Source organism: Pyrus communis, chromosome 9, assembly GCF_041283825.1.
Source record: "Pyrus communis isolate YQ-2024b chromosome 9, ASM4128382v1, whole genome shotgun sequence".
Classification (NCBI taxonomy): Eukaryota; Viridiplantae; Streptophyta; class Magnoliopsida; order Rosales; family Rosaceae; genus Pyrus; species Pyrus communis.
Genome location: NC_142573.1, coordinates 27,295,000 through 27,311,347, shown reverse-complemented (window position 1 = coordinate 27,311,347; position 16,348 = coordinate 27,295,000). Strand labels below are relative to the sequence as shown.

The 16,348-nt window shown below is 39.3% G+C and overlaps 2 protein-coding genes across 2 annotated transcripts; both read right to left on the bottom strand.

Moving 5' to 3' along the window:
• Positions 1-2,462: 2,462 nt before the first annotated feature.
• On the bottom strand, positions 2,463-14,491 carry LOC137739870 (uncharacterized). The gene is made up of 5 exons (XM_068479599.2): positions 13,594-14,491; positions 13,444-13,502; positions 13,199-13,327; positions 4,041-4,176; positions 2,463-3,226 (listed from the first exon to the last, which is right to left on the bottom strand). Exons 1-5 carry the CDS (start codon positions 14,290-14,292, stop codon positions 2,894-2,896), a joined length of 1,356 nt encoding a protein of 451 aa, XP_068335700.2. The 5' UTR covers positions 14,293-14,491; the 3' UTR covers positions 2,463-2,893.
• On the bottom strand, positions 8,639-12,311 carry LOC148694528 (uncharacterized). The gene is made up of 2 exons (XM_088699943.1): positions 11,812-12,311; positions 8,639-11,694 (listed from the first exon to the last, which is right to left on the bottom strand). Exon 2 carries the CDS (start codon positions 11,606-11,608, stop codon positions 9,131-9,133), a length of 2,478 nt encoding a protein of 825 aa, XP_088556069.1. The 5' UTR covers positions 11,609-11,694; positions 11,812-12,311; the 3' UTR covers positions 8,639-9,130.
• Positions 14,492-16,348: the final 1,857 nt, after the last annotated feature.

The window sequence follows — 16,348 nt, the reverse complement described above, 5'->3', positions numbered from 1 at the left end:
TGCTAATTGCTCCAAGTGAGATGAGTATATATAAGGGTTGGATAGAATATTGGTTGGAGATTGGTACCTGTCGTGAGTGCTTTGTTTCGGTTGCTACATCAAGATTTTGCATGTTTTATCATCAGTCTCAGGTACCAAACTTTCTGATTAAATCTCCCTCTCATACAAATTATTGTCAAACCCTATAATAAGTTTAAGTTCCTTCAAATCTCCTCCTGGTTAATTTTAACTAAACGTATATAAATCCAAAAAGTCTGCTCTCGCTCACATCATTATGTGCTAAAACAAAAAAGTTTAAATTAATTCTCAGGTGAATATTCATAATTAGAAATCGATTATTTGATGTTGTTATATATGAAGTCTATGAGTAACGAGTACTACTGCTTCAAGGGTGGCCAAGTAGTCATTTTGGGTTTAGGCATGCTGTAAAACCTCATTCTTTATCAGTGCCAGTTGTATTGTCTAAGCTAGTGCAGCTACAGCTTAATCTTATTCTCAAGGTTTGAGATAATTAGTTAGCAGTAGAGAGACGAACCTGATATTAATTATATAGGACTTAGTGATTGAAAACTCATATACTACATGTCTACTGTTGAGAATGGGTCCGCATTCTAATTAGTTAGCAGTAGAGAGTTGAGCCTGATATTAATGTTCATCTATTTATTTCATCGCAATTTGATATTTAAATGAGATTTTCAATTTGAGTGAATTTTCTCAAAGATGATCTTTGATTGATATACACATAATGAGATCCTCCTATTACAGCCCCGTTTTATATTTTCTAAAATGTTATATGCATTTATAAATTTTAAAATTTTTTCTAGTCATTATTTTTTCTCTATCCGAAAGTTGTAGTTTTGGGTGTTAATGTTTTTGGTTAGATTCTTGATTTTATTGTAGTTTCATTTTTTTAATCATAGTTTTTTTACATGTTGCTTACATCATGTGATCAAAATGTATTTTCATTAATTACCAAAAAATAATTTTGTTTTATTGGTGAAATGTATAAACTCATTAATTGATGGAGAATCAATTACTTGGTGTGTTTGATTATGGTGAATACCTGATATTTAATTTGTAATTATAATTTTCTTTTTGGTTAGATTATGATGAATATCTAAATCGTGTTGTCGTACTTACTGTCCACTGCTCAAACCGACTAGTTAAAAAGTTAATACGCAGGACAACCCCCGTTTAATAATAACTAGTGTATAATATATAGGTCATATATAATTATGTAAGACGTTGGTAGATTTCTCCAGTTGACTAATCGCTCAGTTGCACCGTTTGCATGCACAGTTGTAACCGTTCCACAGTAACAAAATCAAGAGTCAGTGCAGTGTTGCTTTATGCGACTGTTTTCTCAAAAAGCAAAAGCACTTACATGGCCAGAAGGTTGTTAACACGTTCAGGTATTTCTTGTCACAGCCGTTAACCAACAAAAGACAGAAGGCCTAATCTTATTGCATTAGTACGTTAAACCCCAATTAGAGCTTTTCAATTATCAGCAGTGAGTGGTTAAGTAACATGTCATTAAGTTAGTTAGGTCATGGATCCATCCATCCATCAATCCACCAAATTTATACCACGAATCCCATCCATGCTTAAAGTTTAAGTTTAGAGTTTCCATGATTAATTAGCTTCTTACATACTACTACTTATGGACCCAAATATTGGCAACATGTCCAACGTTTATTTACCTCATCTGACTGAAGATTAATTAATTCTTTAATTAATCATCACGCTGAAATTGTCTTGAAAAATGAAGAAGGATGGATACCTACAAAAAATGCTCTAAACATTCAAATTAGCATTGCAGTTACGTACCAAAATATACTGTGAAAAGCACAAGATCGCCTATTTTGCCGATCCTTCTTTTACCTTAATTGAAGTACTACTGATCAATCGACCAAACCAATCCATTTTTTTATCCTTCTCAATCTCATCCTTGCATCCAATGCCACTCGTTTTGTGTTATTTTTTGTTATTAATAATAGGGGACTACGTGATATTAGCTCATCGGGTAAGACGATGTATATATGTGGAAGTTGAAGTTGTTAAGGGCAACTCACTACTAATCATATCGATGTTGTTTCCAAGCTTGCATATTATCTCATATGCAACACGATGGATGTGAGATTTTATCACAAAAGACATTGGTGTAAGTATTTATTTAATGTCTTCAATACTTGAATGTATCCTTGATTTTAATATGGTTTGTGAACTTCACACTATCGGTTTGCACTCCTCTTGTTTTTGTCCCTCGATTCTCCTTTGATCCCAGAAAAAAAAATGGGATGGGAGAATGAGGAGAAATTAGAAGTGCAATATCATCTCCTCAAATATATCATTGGCTTTTGGTTGTTGGATTCACAAAAGTATAAAAGGGAAAGTTGATGCTTGGTTGCAAGTTGAAGAGCTTAATATCGAAACATAGATGGAACTCGAAGAACAGGTAGGAGTTTGAGGAACTGAATTTCAGTATTCTTTTGTATTGACAATTCTCTCCCATGGGTAATGGACCCGTAATTATATGTAATGCACAACTCTTTTACCTATAAAATGTACAAATTCCAACCTAGTGTAAAGTGGGTGCGAAACGAATCATGAACTATTCACAAGTACCTAAACCTCAAGGAGATGAGTCAAGGGTCCGCTAGTGTCCACTCCTAAGTCCAGCAATTCACCGATAGTGTCCCAATTAACCACCTAAGCCCAATACCTTGGGTGGTATTAAGCCGAATGGCACTTAACTGTAAGGCCTTTATCTTAAAAGATCTTGGTGTAATTAGGAGCGGACCACCTATTTTTAAACCTTATATTACTGTTGGCTTGAATCTTCATCTCCTTCTTACCTTGTATCGAGCAAACTTTACACCAACAAAGAATGTTGCTATTCTGTGGGATTTGAATCTCGTGTTAGCAGTACATCCCCAGAATCTTTCTTGAAAAGCTTTTCAACCAAATCATCCCACCTTGCCCTTCCACCAGTGGACTTCAACTTTGTATCTGCAGCGTCTTCGCTCTGATTTTCGATCTCTGGAGCCTCCTCTGGTTTTTGGTCTTCAGGAGCTTCCTCGTTGGATGTTACAGCATGAGGCACATTCAAACTGACAGCTCTTTCCAATGCATCTTTGTGTTCTTTTTCAATGGTCTGCAACCTCTCAAGTTTTTGTATTTTTGGAGCAGTTGTTACGGTCTCAGAACTACTTTCTTCCTTCATTCGCTGAAGAGTAATTACATCACCGATCAGTGTTTATTCAACATATAAAAGATAAGCACTTACAATTCAATAGCAAACAACAAAACTCCGAAATCATTATTTTACTTTAAATTACGGTTCACATATACTAATATGCTTCGCAAAACGGATCCAGAATTAGCAATCGTAAACAACTGTAAATAACACATTCTGGTAATCAAAATAATTCACACATGATTGGCACTTGAAGAATGTCCGCTAATGTGGGGGTTTTTTTTTTGGGGGGGGTGGGTGGGGGGGGGGGGGGGGGGGGGGGGGGGAAGGGCGGGGTGAGAAAGGGAGAGCCTTGAGCAGTTGATTTGCTTAGTAGATGAAGGAACAATATCAAATGGAAATCGAATTGTCAATATGGTACAGTGAAGACAAGCCCTTTTCCTTCTGATCTTGTCCCTCCTGTTACCTCTGCTCAAACTAAGAAAAAGAGATCAAGGAGTCGTTTGTGCTTACACCAACTTAACCCCCTTTTCCCTTTACTTCTTTCCCCTTTCCAACAACCAAAGATAACTTAAGACACAATTTACATAGGGGCATTAAGACCCTTCTGATAGTTTATGAACACAGCCAAGCAATCATGCTAGTTTAGGGATTTAAGCAGGAGAATAAACACAATGCTGATATTCTTTGCATTCCCGTGGAAATTGAAGAATTGCCATTGAGCTAAAAACATATTTAATTTAGTTTAAAATAAGAAAAATAAAATGTATGAAATGATAACCATGGGAGTCTCAAAAGGAAATGAAATGATAATGATTATGGTTGTAAGTTATGTTCCACTTACTAATAAAGCCTTCTCTGCTTCCCTTTCTATCCAGATAATTCCATGATCAGATGTGGCATTACATGACAAGACAATATGTTCAAATCTCCCATCAACTGGAATGGCAGTTCGGATCTCTGGAGGAAACCTGCCACATCTGTTATACCAAGCAACGAGGAATTCAATCATCGCATGAACACAACAGTTTAGGTTCCAACATAACATTAAGTCTTCTAGAAAGTGAAACTTTATACTAGTTCAACAGACAAAAACCCGCACAGAGAAGCCCATCAAAACAAACAGATTTGATCCAATTTTAAAACTTCGCAAACTGGTAGCAGGAAAATTTTACTTGATGCAACAGTAAGGTATAAATAAACTTCCAGCTGCATAGCTGAAAGCTTATAATGGATTTCTTTAAAAATGTAAGCATTGTTGTAGATACGCCAACATTTTATCACAATCAGTAGACCATAGCCTCCATAGCCTAACATAAAAAAAGATGTATTTACCAAGAGATGCTCCTACACATAATGCCTAACTAACAGAGAACTTCAAAAATGGTAATATTTTTTGGGAATTGTTATTGGCACTCCAAAAATCTCATTCTACACTCCAAACTTTCTATATTTCGAAAGAAAAATACACTTGTGAGGAGTGTAGAATGAGATTTTTGGGGTGCCAATAACACTTCCCTATTTTTTATATCCAATTTTATTGCGGCGCTATGACCAATGAATGTACAATTATAGGCATTGTTATTCCCTTTCGTCTTCCTTATTTCCTGCAGGATACAAAGAAGGGGTTTGCATCATTTCAAAGCTAACAGGGCAGCATTCTAAAGTATTGTTGTAAACCCCACATTAATTTTTTTTCTATTCCAAATTGCATCATACCCTGGTAAAAATCTAGTGAAACACATTAGACAAGATTCAAACTTTTTCCAAAGAAAATGAAGGCAAAAGTTACAACTGGTGTGCGTTTCGATGAGGGATTTTTAAGTCCCATGGAACTCAGGCTAAATTAGTTAGGAAAGGACCATAAAAGTTATGTTGAGGGACTTTCAAAAGGACTAGATGCTAATTTAAAGTTCCATGGAACTTGGGCTAACTAAGCTAGGAATACAACAAAAAAATTATGTGGATGGACTTTGAATATGACTGTATGCTATAACTTTGTGAGAACTTTCATGTGACACCTTTCAAGGTCATTTTGAAAGTCCCTTGCTTAGTGTCTTTGTAGTGCATTTGTAGTGTTTTAGAGTAGCTTTGTAATGTTTGACAGTTAGAGTAGTTCATTGGTAGGCTTAGTGCTTTTTTTTTTTTTTTGAGAAGAAACTATAACAGTTTATTAAAAAAGAAAAGTGTAATACACAGAAGTGGATAAGAAATCCACCAAGAACAGAACAAGAAAATCTTTCCAGAGGATCAGATTACAAGTAGGACAACCTCAACCAAAATCATTTTACGACTGCTAACATATCCCACAGTATGTGAGAAAGAGAGTAATTCTTAAATTCATTTGAAACTGAAGCCCAGAGAGCTGCCCAATATCTTACTCTTCCCCACAGATCTGCTACCCCCACACCAGTATAATCGTCAAAAATTCTTTTGTTACGCTCCAACCAAATGTTCCAAAAAACTGCCGACACCAGACAACCCCACAAAGCTTTAGCTTTCCTCCCAATTCCTAGAGCCTCAAAATTAGTGCTTAGAAGCTCGAAACAACCCTTTGGGATGACCCAACTTACTCTAACCTCCTGAAACAATTTCCACCACAGTTGAATCGTGTAAGAACAATGAAGAAAAATGTGGTTAACACTTTCCTCCTTTGCTTTACACAAACTGCACCAATGGGGAGAGATGCAAATAAAAGGACTTCTCCTTTGAATTTGATCACAAGTGTTGAGCCTCCCAATAGCCACTAGCCACACAAGAACTTTGACCTTCGGAGGAACTTTTGATTTCCAAATCTGAGAAGAGGGTGGAAAATGTTGCACAATCCCATTGTTGCTCAAGAAAGAGCGATAGGATTTGCAGGTGAACAATCCTGATAAATCCAGTTTCCACCTTCTATCATCCGCTCTTGATTGAGACAAGCGAACATTTTCCACTTTCTGTAATAATCTAGCCGCCTCTTCTATCTCCACCTCGTTCAAATTTCTCCTGAAATCAAAATTCCAACTCAAAGAATTGATAGAAAGATCCACAAAACTTGCGATGTTCTGGTTGTGCCTTCTCGATAGCAAGAATAATCTAGGAAATTGTTCTTTCAATGTTCCCCCTTCCAGCCAACCATCCTCCCAACACCTCACCCTCTCCCCATTGCCCACCTTAAACTTGCAACATTGTAGAAAAGATTGGAGACCACACGAAATATCTTTCCAGGGGCTTCTACTTGAACCCCGCACTGGAGGATTTGCATTCCACCCATTATCCTGCAGCCCATACTTGCTTCTTATCACCTTGTGCCAGAGAGAATTTGGTTCCTTTGGGAATCTCCACAACCACTTAGCCAATAACGCTTCATTCTGATTCCTCAAATTCCCTACTCCTAAACCCCCTTCCTCCTTACTTTTAATAACTATCTCCCATTTCACCAGGTGGTTTTTCTTTCCTTCCTCCACCCCCTCCCAAAGAAATCCTTTCATTAGTTTTTCTAGGCGTCCAATCACCCCGCAAGGAATTTTGAACAAGGACATGTAGTAGATTGGCAAGCTTCCCAAAACAGATTGAATCAAAGTTAATCTGCCTCCTCTGGATAAGAAGGCCTTCTTCCAATTTTGAAGTCTTTTTTCCATTTTTTCTACCACTGGATCCCAAAACGTAAGTGCTCTTGGCCTGCCCCCAAGAGGGAGACCCAAATACTTTATTGGCCAACTACCCACCTCACAGCCCCAAGAATCTGCCAACCTTTTTAATTTCTCACAATCTGAGTTTATTCCAGCCAAAGAACACTTTGCTTTGTTGATTTTCAACCCTGAAACAGTACAAAATAAATTGAGCACCTCTAATAAGCTGTTCCAAACTTCCTCATCATCCGCCAAGAAGAAAATAGTATCATCAGCAAATTGAAGATGAGAGATCTCCACCCTTTCTTGCCCAATGCCTAAACCTTTGATCAACTGATTCTCTTGAGCCTTCTCCATTAATCTACTCAAGACATCCACTACTAAGGTAAAAAGAAAAGGTGACAGTGGGTCGCCTTGTCTCAAACCTCTTGAAGCATGAAATTTTCCCCTAGGCCTCCCATTTATCAAAACGGAGAAATTTGCAGAATTTAGACATCCCTGCACCCATTTTCTCCATCTAATGGCAAAGCCTTTTCTTTGTAAAACTTCATCTAAAAATCTCCACTCGACGTGATCATAAGCCTTTTCAAAATCGATTTTAAACACCAATCCCTCCTCTTTCTTTTGCCTCACCTCTTCTACCACCTCATTTGCAATAAGGACAGCATCCAAAATTTGTCGGCCTTTAACAAAAGCTCCTTGATGTGGAGAGATTGTGCTGCCCATAACCTCCCTTAATCTTGAAGCTAGGGTTTTCGCCACAATTTTGTATAAACCAGTAACTAGGCTTATAGGCCTATAGTCCGTCACTTTCAAAGAATCTGACTTTTTCGGAATTAGACAAATAAATGTTTCATTTGTCACCGCATTTATTATTCCGGTCTCAAAGAACTCCTCCATGACCTTCAAAATATCCACTTTCAAGAATTCCCAACAGTGTTGAAACATTTGCAAGGAATAACCATCTGGTCCTGGCGATTTATCCCTTCCACAATCAAAGACTGCTCTTTGTACTTCCGATTCCTCAAAAGGCCTCTCAAGCCAAGCTGCCTCAGATTCACTTATTGAGGCCCAATTGATGCCTTCCAAGCCCCAACATACCTCTTCGTTACTACTAAACAGGGACTTGAAGAAGTTAACGATATGTTTTTCTATCTCTTCTGCATCCTCTACCACTCCCCTATCATCCACTTCCAACCTTTCTATATAGTTTCTGTTCCTTCTTCCACTTGCTATTCTATGGAAAAATTTAGTATTACCATCCCCTTCTTTAGCCCATTCCACTTTACCTCTCTGTCTCCACTTCACTTCTTCCTTATAAGCTAGATCTTCCACAAGGAAACGTAACTCTTCCTTCTTTCTTTTAGCAGCAACATCTAGCCCTTCCAACCCTTCTCTCCTATCTAAATCCTCTATGCTAGCCTCAGCATCCTTAATTTGTTTCTCAACATCACCAAAACTTTCCTTACTCCATCTTTGCAACTTTCTTTTGATAGCTTTTAACTTGTACAAAAATTTATAACCTTCCCAACCCTCCACCTGCTCAGATTGCCACCATTGTTTGAACTTGTTCCTGAAATCTGGGTGCTGTAGCCACATGTTTTCAAATCTGAAAGGACTTGGCCCCCATTTCACCTTGTTAGTATCTAGTTGGATTGGACAATGGTCAGAAGTGACCCTTGCCAAAGCCATTTGTCTTACCTCTGGAAAAATCTCTTCACAACCTACTGAGATCAAAAATCTGTCTAACCTCCTACACACAGGTTCTTCTCTAAAGTTTGACCAAGTAAATTGAGCATTGAGCAACTCCAAATCCTTAAGCTCTGTATCTTGGATGAAATCATTAAAATTCCTCATGCTTGTAGTCATTCTTCCCCCATTTGATTTCTCATTTACAAATCTCACCACGTTAAAATCTCCTCCTACACACCATCTTGGTCCGCAAATACCGTAAAGGCCAGCCATTTCTTCCCAGAACTCCTTTCGCTCTCTATTTTTGCAGGGACCATAGACACCAGATAACCACCAGTCCAACCCATTGAGGGCTTTAATTTTTATGGAGACAGAGAAACCTCCAACCAAAGATTCAATAACCGAGATGTGTTTGGTGTTCCAAATCACAGCTATACCCCCAGATCTTCCTTGTGCAGGGGCGCAAATCCACTCTTTAAATCTGCTTCCCCAAACACTAGCCACAAGCGATCTGTCAATTGATTCTTTCTTTGTTTCTTGTAAGATAATAATATCGGGCTTTAGTCGCCTGAATTGCTGTTTCAAAATCAGCCTCTTCTTCCTACTTCCCAATCCTCTCACATTCCAGCTAATTATCTTCATTAAATCTGACAATGCCCCCTTGAATTTTCTTTTCTGCCTTATTTCCACCCACAAGCTTGCTAGCAATGACTTTCCCAGTATTCCTCTCAAGAAATAAAGACCTTTTCAGTGGCACCAAAGAAACTTTCATATTTGACATGAATTTGGTAGTTCGAGTTTGTGCTTCACGTTTGACTGATACCCTAGCCGACCTTTTCCTTCTGCTGTACTTTAACAGTTTCTTGTTTTTTCCAGTATCTTTGTATTCAACTTGTTCCACAGTGTCTAAATTTGCTATATGATGCGACTGAGAAGGTACCTCATCCAACGTCGTCCTTGTTTCCATTGTTGTATCAGTGAAGAGATTGTGAAACACATCGTTAAAGCGATCAAAAACATCGAAGGTTTCTTTTTCGTCTTGTGAAGAATCACCAAACTCCTCCTCTGAAACTGATGATTGTGACATGTATTCGTCTTCACCAAAATCTGATAATTGAGAATAATCCAGACCAAGATCCTCTGTGAACCTCATCCTTTGTTCCGATGATTCCTCTTCAAACAACCTGCCCGATGGCCTTATTGGAACATCATCGACATCACTTTCCTTTTCATCCATCTGTTCACAATCATTAATTAAGAAGGTGAGATTGGGAGATTGAATTTCCTTCAGTTTAGGCCTCTCAAAAGGAGTCAGATAAGATCCGAACTCGTCTGGAAGAACAAGCTTCAGTCTTTTTCCACAAATATCAGAATCGCCAAATCTCCCAAGGAAATTCAAATTGATACACATTGGAGTTTTACTTGAAACACCCTTGTGATGAGCTTTCATAGCCGAAGAGCATTGAGAATTGTTCACTGTTGAATACATTGAAGTGCTGCTTCCTCTTGTCAACCAACCACCGCCACCAACTGTCCCACATACCTCCAAGCCCTTGCCTACATCCGAAAAGACCACTTCTTTCTGACTTCCTTTCTCTATTGAACCATTAAAATAATCCCCTGCAACTGCCTTTTCTGCTCCTTCTGAGACAACCACCGCTTCTGTCATTTCCACCGCTCCTGTTAGTTTTCCTACTCTCTGTTGTTCACCTTGCTTTCTTACAGAAAAAGTAGAGTCATTGATTACAGACTTCTCAACCCGCACACTCTCTGTCACGTGCATGCTTTCTCCTTGCTTTCTTTCAGAACCAACATTGACAGGGCATTCAAAATCTCCAATCTGAAAACAGACACGTGTCCCTGAAATAGGGGCATTCTGTTGAAAATCTGCTTTCGCCGGAGGGATTATTCCGGTGATCCTTTGTAACTTCGATTCAGTCTTCAAAGAGCCATTTGATATTGTGGTTACTCCACCATCTGCAGCCGAAAGATTAGGTCTCTTTGCTGGCGAAAGTTGACGTATTTTTACCCTGAATACTGATTCTCCATCTACCACATTTACAAACTCTGGAATAAAGCCAATGTTGTTGGGTTTGATTTTTAACTTTGCTTCAATCAAAAAACCAAAGTTAGCTGTTCTACGATCAACTTGTACCAGACCACCGCATGCATCGCCAATCTTTTGGAAAAAAACATTGGTCCAAAGATGCGGTGGTAAACCTTCCAGAGCAACCCATCCACCATAACTAACCACCTTTCTGTCGTTTGATTTGATACTGTCCCACCATCCAGACAACACCACATCTGGTAACTTATTCATGGCTAGAACTCCAAGTTGTGCAATTTTTGTTGCTTCCTCTTCGTTCTGACAGACAAACAAAGCCTTGTTGCATTGGAACGGTGAAAGCCAAATTTTCTTTCCCAGCAGATTTTGAAGTGAGGCCTCCACAACTCTCCAAGGCTGATGCACCACAAGTCTCTCACAAACGATTACACTCCCCCAACTATAGGATTCCGTGGAAGTATCTCTCATATTCCAGTTTTTCTTAATCCAACTTTCCTCTCTGACGTTTCGAAGGGATGCCCCATTTGTCAACATCTTGCCTCCAATAACTGCGTCTCTATACGAAACCTGAGGGCCAAACCCCGAGTGGCTGCTCAAAGGCTCAATTCCATCCCTCTTCACATTCATCTGAGAAGCCCCGGCTCTCTTTCCCCCTCGGAGAATTTCAGACAGTAGGTCCTCCAGACTTCTCCAGCCGAAAAAGTTACTTCCTTTAGGAACGAAGATATTCCTGACAAAACCATCCTTTTCTGATTTGGACAGAACCAGAAAATCCCCGTTTTTGTTGTGGAATCTTTCAACCCAAAACTGATAATTATGACCTCTATATTTTCTGAAAAAGATCTGACCGTTTGTAACTACCGCCTCCTTTAACTGATCAATGAGCCAAGCAGCACATCCCAAATCGAAAGCAATCTGGTACCCTCTGTATCTAGTTCTTTCTGTTAACAGAATCCTTTCACCAGCAGACTTATCTTCCACCTCTAAGATGAAAACCTTTTGCTCTACTTTGTAATCCCTGGATAAATGTCGGTAGGTCATCTTATCCCAGTAAGATGCTGCTCCCCTTACCAGTTTCTGTTGTGAATCAGGGCAGTTTCTCCTTCTGACTCCATTGCCGCCTTCCCCTTTGCTCAGATGTGAACAATGGCTCAAAATACTTGTTCAAGCACAACAAGATCTATGCATGTCTAATGTCGCAGTAACTTTTTCCACTCCAAAATCCCAATAACTGGATTAAGCACCTTAAGATCAAAAGAATCGATCTTTATCACCAATTCTTCAAAACCAGGACACCCAATTGAAAATAATCGAAAATAATCCAAAACGATCCAATTCTCCAGCAGATCTCAGAACTTAGACAAATTGGAAAAAACCCAGATGAAAAGTTCATCCGAGTTGGTGGGTGGACTCGGTGAGAGAGCGATCAAGTGATCAATCCGAGTCGAAGACCGAGTTTACGGAAGATGGAGGAGAAGGAGAGCAGAATCGCGGCGACTCTGAAACCCAGCCAACTCATCCCGTATCCTACTCACTCACACTCCCAGGAAAACCAAATTTCCTAGCGATGCATTTCCAATCGACATGCAAAGAAGATCCGAGCAGTAACTTTTTTCCACTCCACTATCCCAAGATCTGGATTATGCACCTTAAGATCAAAAGAATCGATCTATATCGCTAATTCTTCGAATCCCGGACACCCAATTGAAAATAAACCCAAATCGATCCAATTCTCCAGCAGATCCATGTTGTTGTCGGAGATCGCGAAATTGAGAACCGGACGGCGGAGCCTAACCTTAGTGCTTTTTAAAAAATACATTTTAAAGTTCTTTGGGTTTTGAAAGTCTCTCATCCAAACCAGCATAAATTTTTTCATGTTACGAGTTAGAGTATCTCCAATGTGCTCCCTAAATGAGCTCCATATCTAAAATTTAGGGAGGAGTTTAAAAAAGAAAAAAAAAAAAAAAAAAAAAACCTTCAACCATACTCCTTATGCCGATGGTGCTCTACCGCAGTGGCGGACATCAATGATGCCTATGCAACCTAGTGCGGGTTTGATCCCCACCCAACAGCCCCCCCAAACAAACGGGGTGCCTAACAACTACCAATTTAACCCACTAACGCTATCATTTGTCAATAAAAAATCATACTCCCTGCCCACCTCCTGAGGTAGGGATTCTTCTATGAGCTCTCTAGGGAGACAGGAGATTCTAGTGGGTAGGAACCTATAATGTTCTCATCAGATGTACATAGTCTTTCACATGAAAAGCCACTAAGAATCCACTTCCTAGGCAGAACCTAAAGAGTGATTGCCTCCCGCTACTGGAGTATGTGAATCACCAAGCGAAACAATTTCGAGGGATGGTGCAAGAATTGCCAAGGACACCAATTTCACATTACTGTCACAAATTCAAAATCCAAAGCACTGGATTCGTGTGGATTTGAAAATTAATGATATGACGTAAAAGTGCAAGAGCTGTAAATAAGGCAAGTTGCATTCATTCAGGAATTCATTACACTTGACTCCGTAAGTACCGAATGGCATCTTTCATTGTCAATGGAAATTCGACCATACTTTTAAGATCCACAAACATAAAATGAGAAGATTGATGTAAGGATCATGGGGGGTACCTGCAAAATTTGCGCTCTACAATATGATACATACGCCCGGGTGCGTAAAGCCTTCTGGGATCCCTAAGCTTCCTACCTTCTGGTATGAAAGTATCCCTCAAACAAACGAAAAACAACAAGCAGGGCAAGCTGTCCAAAACCCCAAAAGTCTTAGTAATTCACTCCATTATAAAATCTACAATCCCAATTAAATTTGTCTTCTTTTTCGTGATATAATAAAATTAATGGTTTCAAAGAAAACCAACCAAAAGATTGACTTGAAAATGTCTTCCAAGGGGGTTGCAGTTCTTGGCAAGAAATCATCCTACGAACACAATAACCAATCCACAAGTCACGAAAACAGTTCGAAACCAAACAAACACATGCAAGAAACACAAATGACAATATTAACCCACCTGCAGAACCACCGAGTATATAACATCGGCATACTTGACGGCCAAATTTAACGACATACAACGCGCCGGAGCAAGCGCGTAGCACCTCACCTTGCTCCGGGGGACCCCGCCAAGCCAGTCCCGGTGGTTGACAACAATCACAGTCAGCAGCGCCGCCACACCAGACCCCAAAGAGTGACCCGCAAACACCATATCGTAATTGGATCCGTTTTCGAGCCAGAGCCGCTTCAATGTCTCGCCCTCTTCGTTGAGCAGCCAAATCGCCGACTTCAAGAGGCCGTGGTGGACGTAGCCTCCGTCGAACATCTGCTTTCCGAGCCCGTTATCGAGCAAGAGTTTGTAGTCGCTCTCTTTGACCAAATTGAGGCCGCGAATAGCGAGGACGAGCTCCTTGTGGTCGTGGTCGACGTAGATGAGGTAGGGCGGCGCATGTCCAAGGGTTTGTTCGTAAGTGACGCGCTTGACGACCCAGTCGGGGTTGGGGCGGAATCCGACGGTGGGGATGAAGTGGGGGTTGTGAAGATCGGGCTCGTAGACGGCGAGGATTAGGCGGCAGATGCGGGGGACGGGGTCGAACTCGTCGGGGGTGGCGGAGGACCAGGTGGCGCTGTCGTTGGAGCCGATGTAGGTGCAGCGCCGCCACACCCAGCGCATACAGCCCAACACGACCACGCACTCCACGCCACACGCCACCGACATTGCCGTTTGGTTATTTGGTGGGATTTTAAGGATTGAAAATTCTGAGGAAATGGGGTTTTGTTTTTGTTAAATTTGTGAGATGCTCATGGTTTTGGACGGCGGAGCTTCACGCGGGAGAGACGGTCAGACACTGAAAAGATGAGTGCTTGTCTTAGTCTTGAGGCTATCGGTAACATGGGATTTTATTTGCCTTTTTTTTCTTCTTCTTTTTTATTATTTTTATTATTATTTTAAAGGGTTTTACAAGCAAACTAATTACATTTGACCAAAAAAAAGCCGTGATTTACATTTAGCATATTTTACGACCTAAGAAGGGTAATGTAAAGGGCACATCATGCGCATGCAAGAAGTATTTTTTCATTTTAGGAGCTATGTGTCCCTTGAAATGTGTTGTTTTATTTATTTCTTTATTTCTTGAGTGTTTCTTTTATAAATATCTGGCTTAATTATCGTAGTATGATATAATTGTAAATATTCTTTTTTCTTAATCCCGTACGTTTGCGTGTACTTGGGCTTGGCATGAGGGGTTTGCATGTGACTTTTTTGGATCTCAACACTCCAATTTGTAACGAAAAACACTCCTCAAAATCCAATCTTGGGAGATATGTTCATATAAAAATATTTGTTTTGATCATTTGTCAAGGGTAAACAGTGGTGCAGCAAGATCATGGTGTTCCACCATCCATGGCTAACAAAGATCATCCCAAATGGTTGAAATCCGCCCTTGTATAAATGGCATGAAAAACTAAATTATTCTTTTTGCACCGGTTCATTGTACAAAAACTAAAGTTTATAAATAGCCCACCATCCCACATTTTTTTTGCTTGCTGTTTACTTAAAAGTTGCTTAATAAGCTCCAAAATTAATCTAATTTAGTAAGGCAAAGTAAAAGCCAAAACCAAAATGAAATAGTAAAATCAGTACATAATATATGTCCAAAAATGCAAATAGATGCTTGTAATTTAATTGTTTATCTGTAAATGACATTGAAAGCATTACTTATATGGAACAAAGCAATAAATGAATAAATCGCTAACAGTTAGGTATATAAGAGCCAAAAGCCTTTCCCTACGTACAAAAAATCTGACCACGCGAAAATTAATCCACAAATACTTAATGTTAGCCTCTTCAATCAAATTCTACTTCACCCAAGACTAATCCAATCCTAATCAGCCAACATGACTTGAAAATTTGCTGGCTTTCTTTATCGTCATGTATGGCAACTAGACAGCAAGCGAATGCACAAATCCCAAGTTTGTCTATGAAGAACAAATCTAATTATATTAGTGTCTATAATTGATTTCTTCTGTGTAATACTAATCGATAGGGCCTCATTGGTAAGTGCTACAAGATCTCGTACATTGGAACTCATGGTTATGGACCCGAATCCATCAGTATGGAACATTTTCTTTTCCAAGTGAAATCCCCTAGTATATGAAAGAGTGAAAAAGTGCTTTCGTTGTTGTGGAATAAGAAGCCTTCATATCTTAATGCATGTATTTAATTTATTCGAAGCTATTAGAGCAACCTGGAATGTGTAGCCACTGGTATTCTCCATGTGTATCACTCCCGAAACACATTAAAGGCTTTGGCAAGTAAGCAAACTGCAACCTCGGTACAATGACAAACAGAACTTCAATTACACAATGCCAAACCGTCCAAAACTTTACTCAGTAAGAGAACAATTAAAACATATCATATTCTAATAAAAAAATTCTAAGGCCACATACACATTGAATCATGCATCTTTAGCAAAAACTTAAAAAAAAACAAGAATAAAAACCAGATTGCAAAACTGTCTATGTAAAATCTTAAAGTCATTGTAAAAGAATATACTGTAATTGAACGAAGAGCATAAAACTCAACAAGTTGTTTCAAATCACAAAGTCTGAAATGCAATGAAAATTCATTTGCAGCAAACAACATACACATATTTCATTCGACACAGAAGTATACAAAAACCAACCTACCTGTAAAACTCCTATGTATCAATAAACTTCAACGTAAGCTGCAACACAAAAAATCATGTAACTTTGTAATGAGTTGCTGAAAAAAT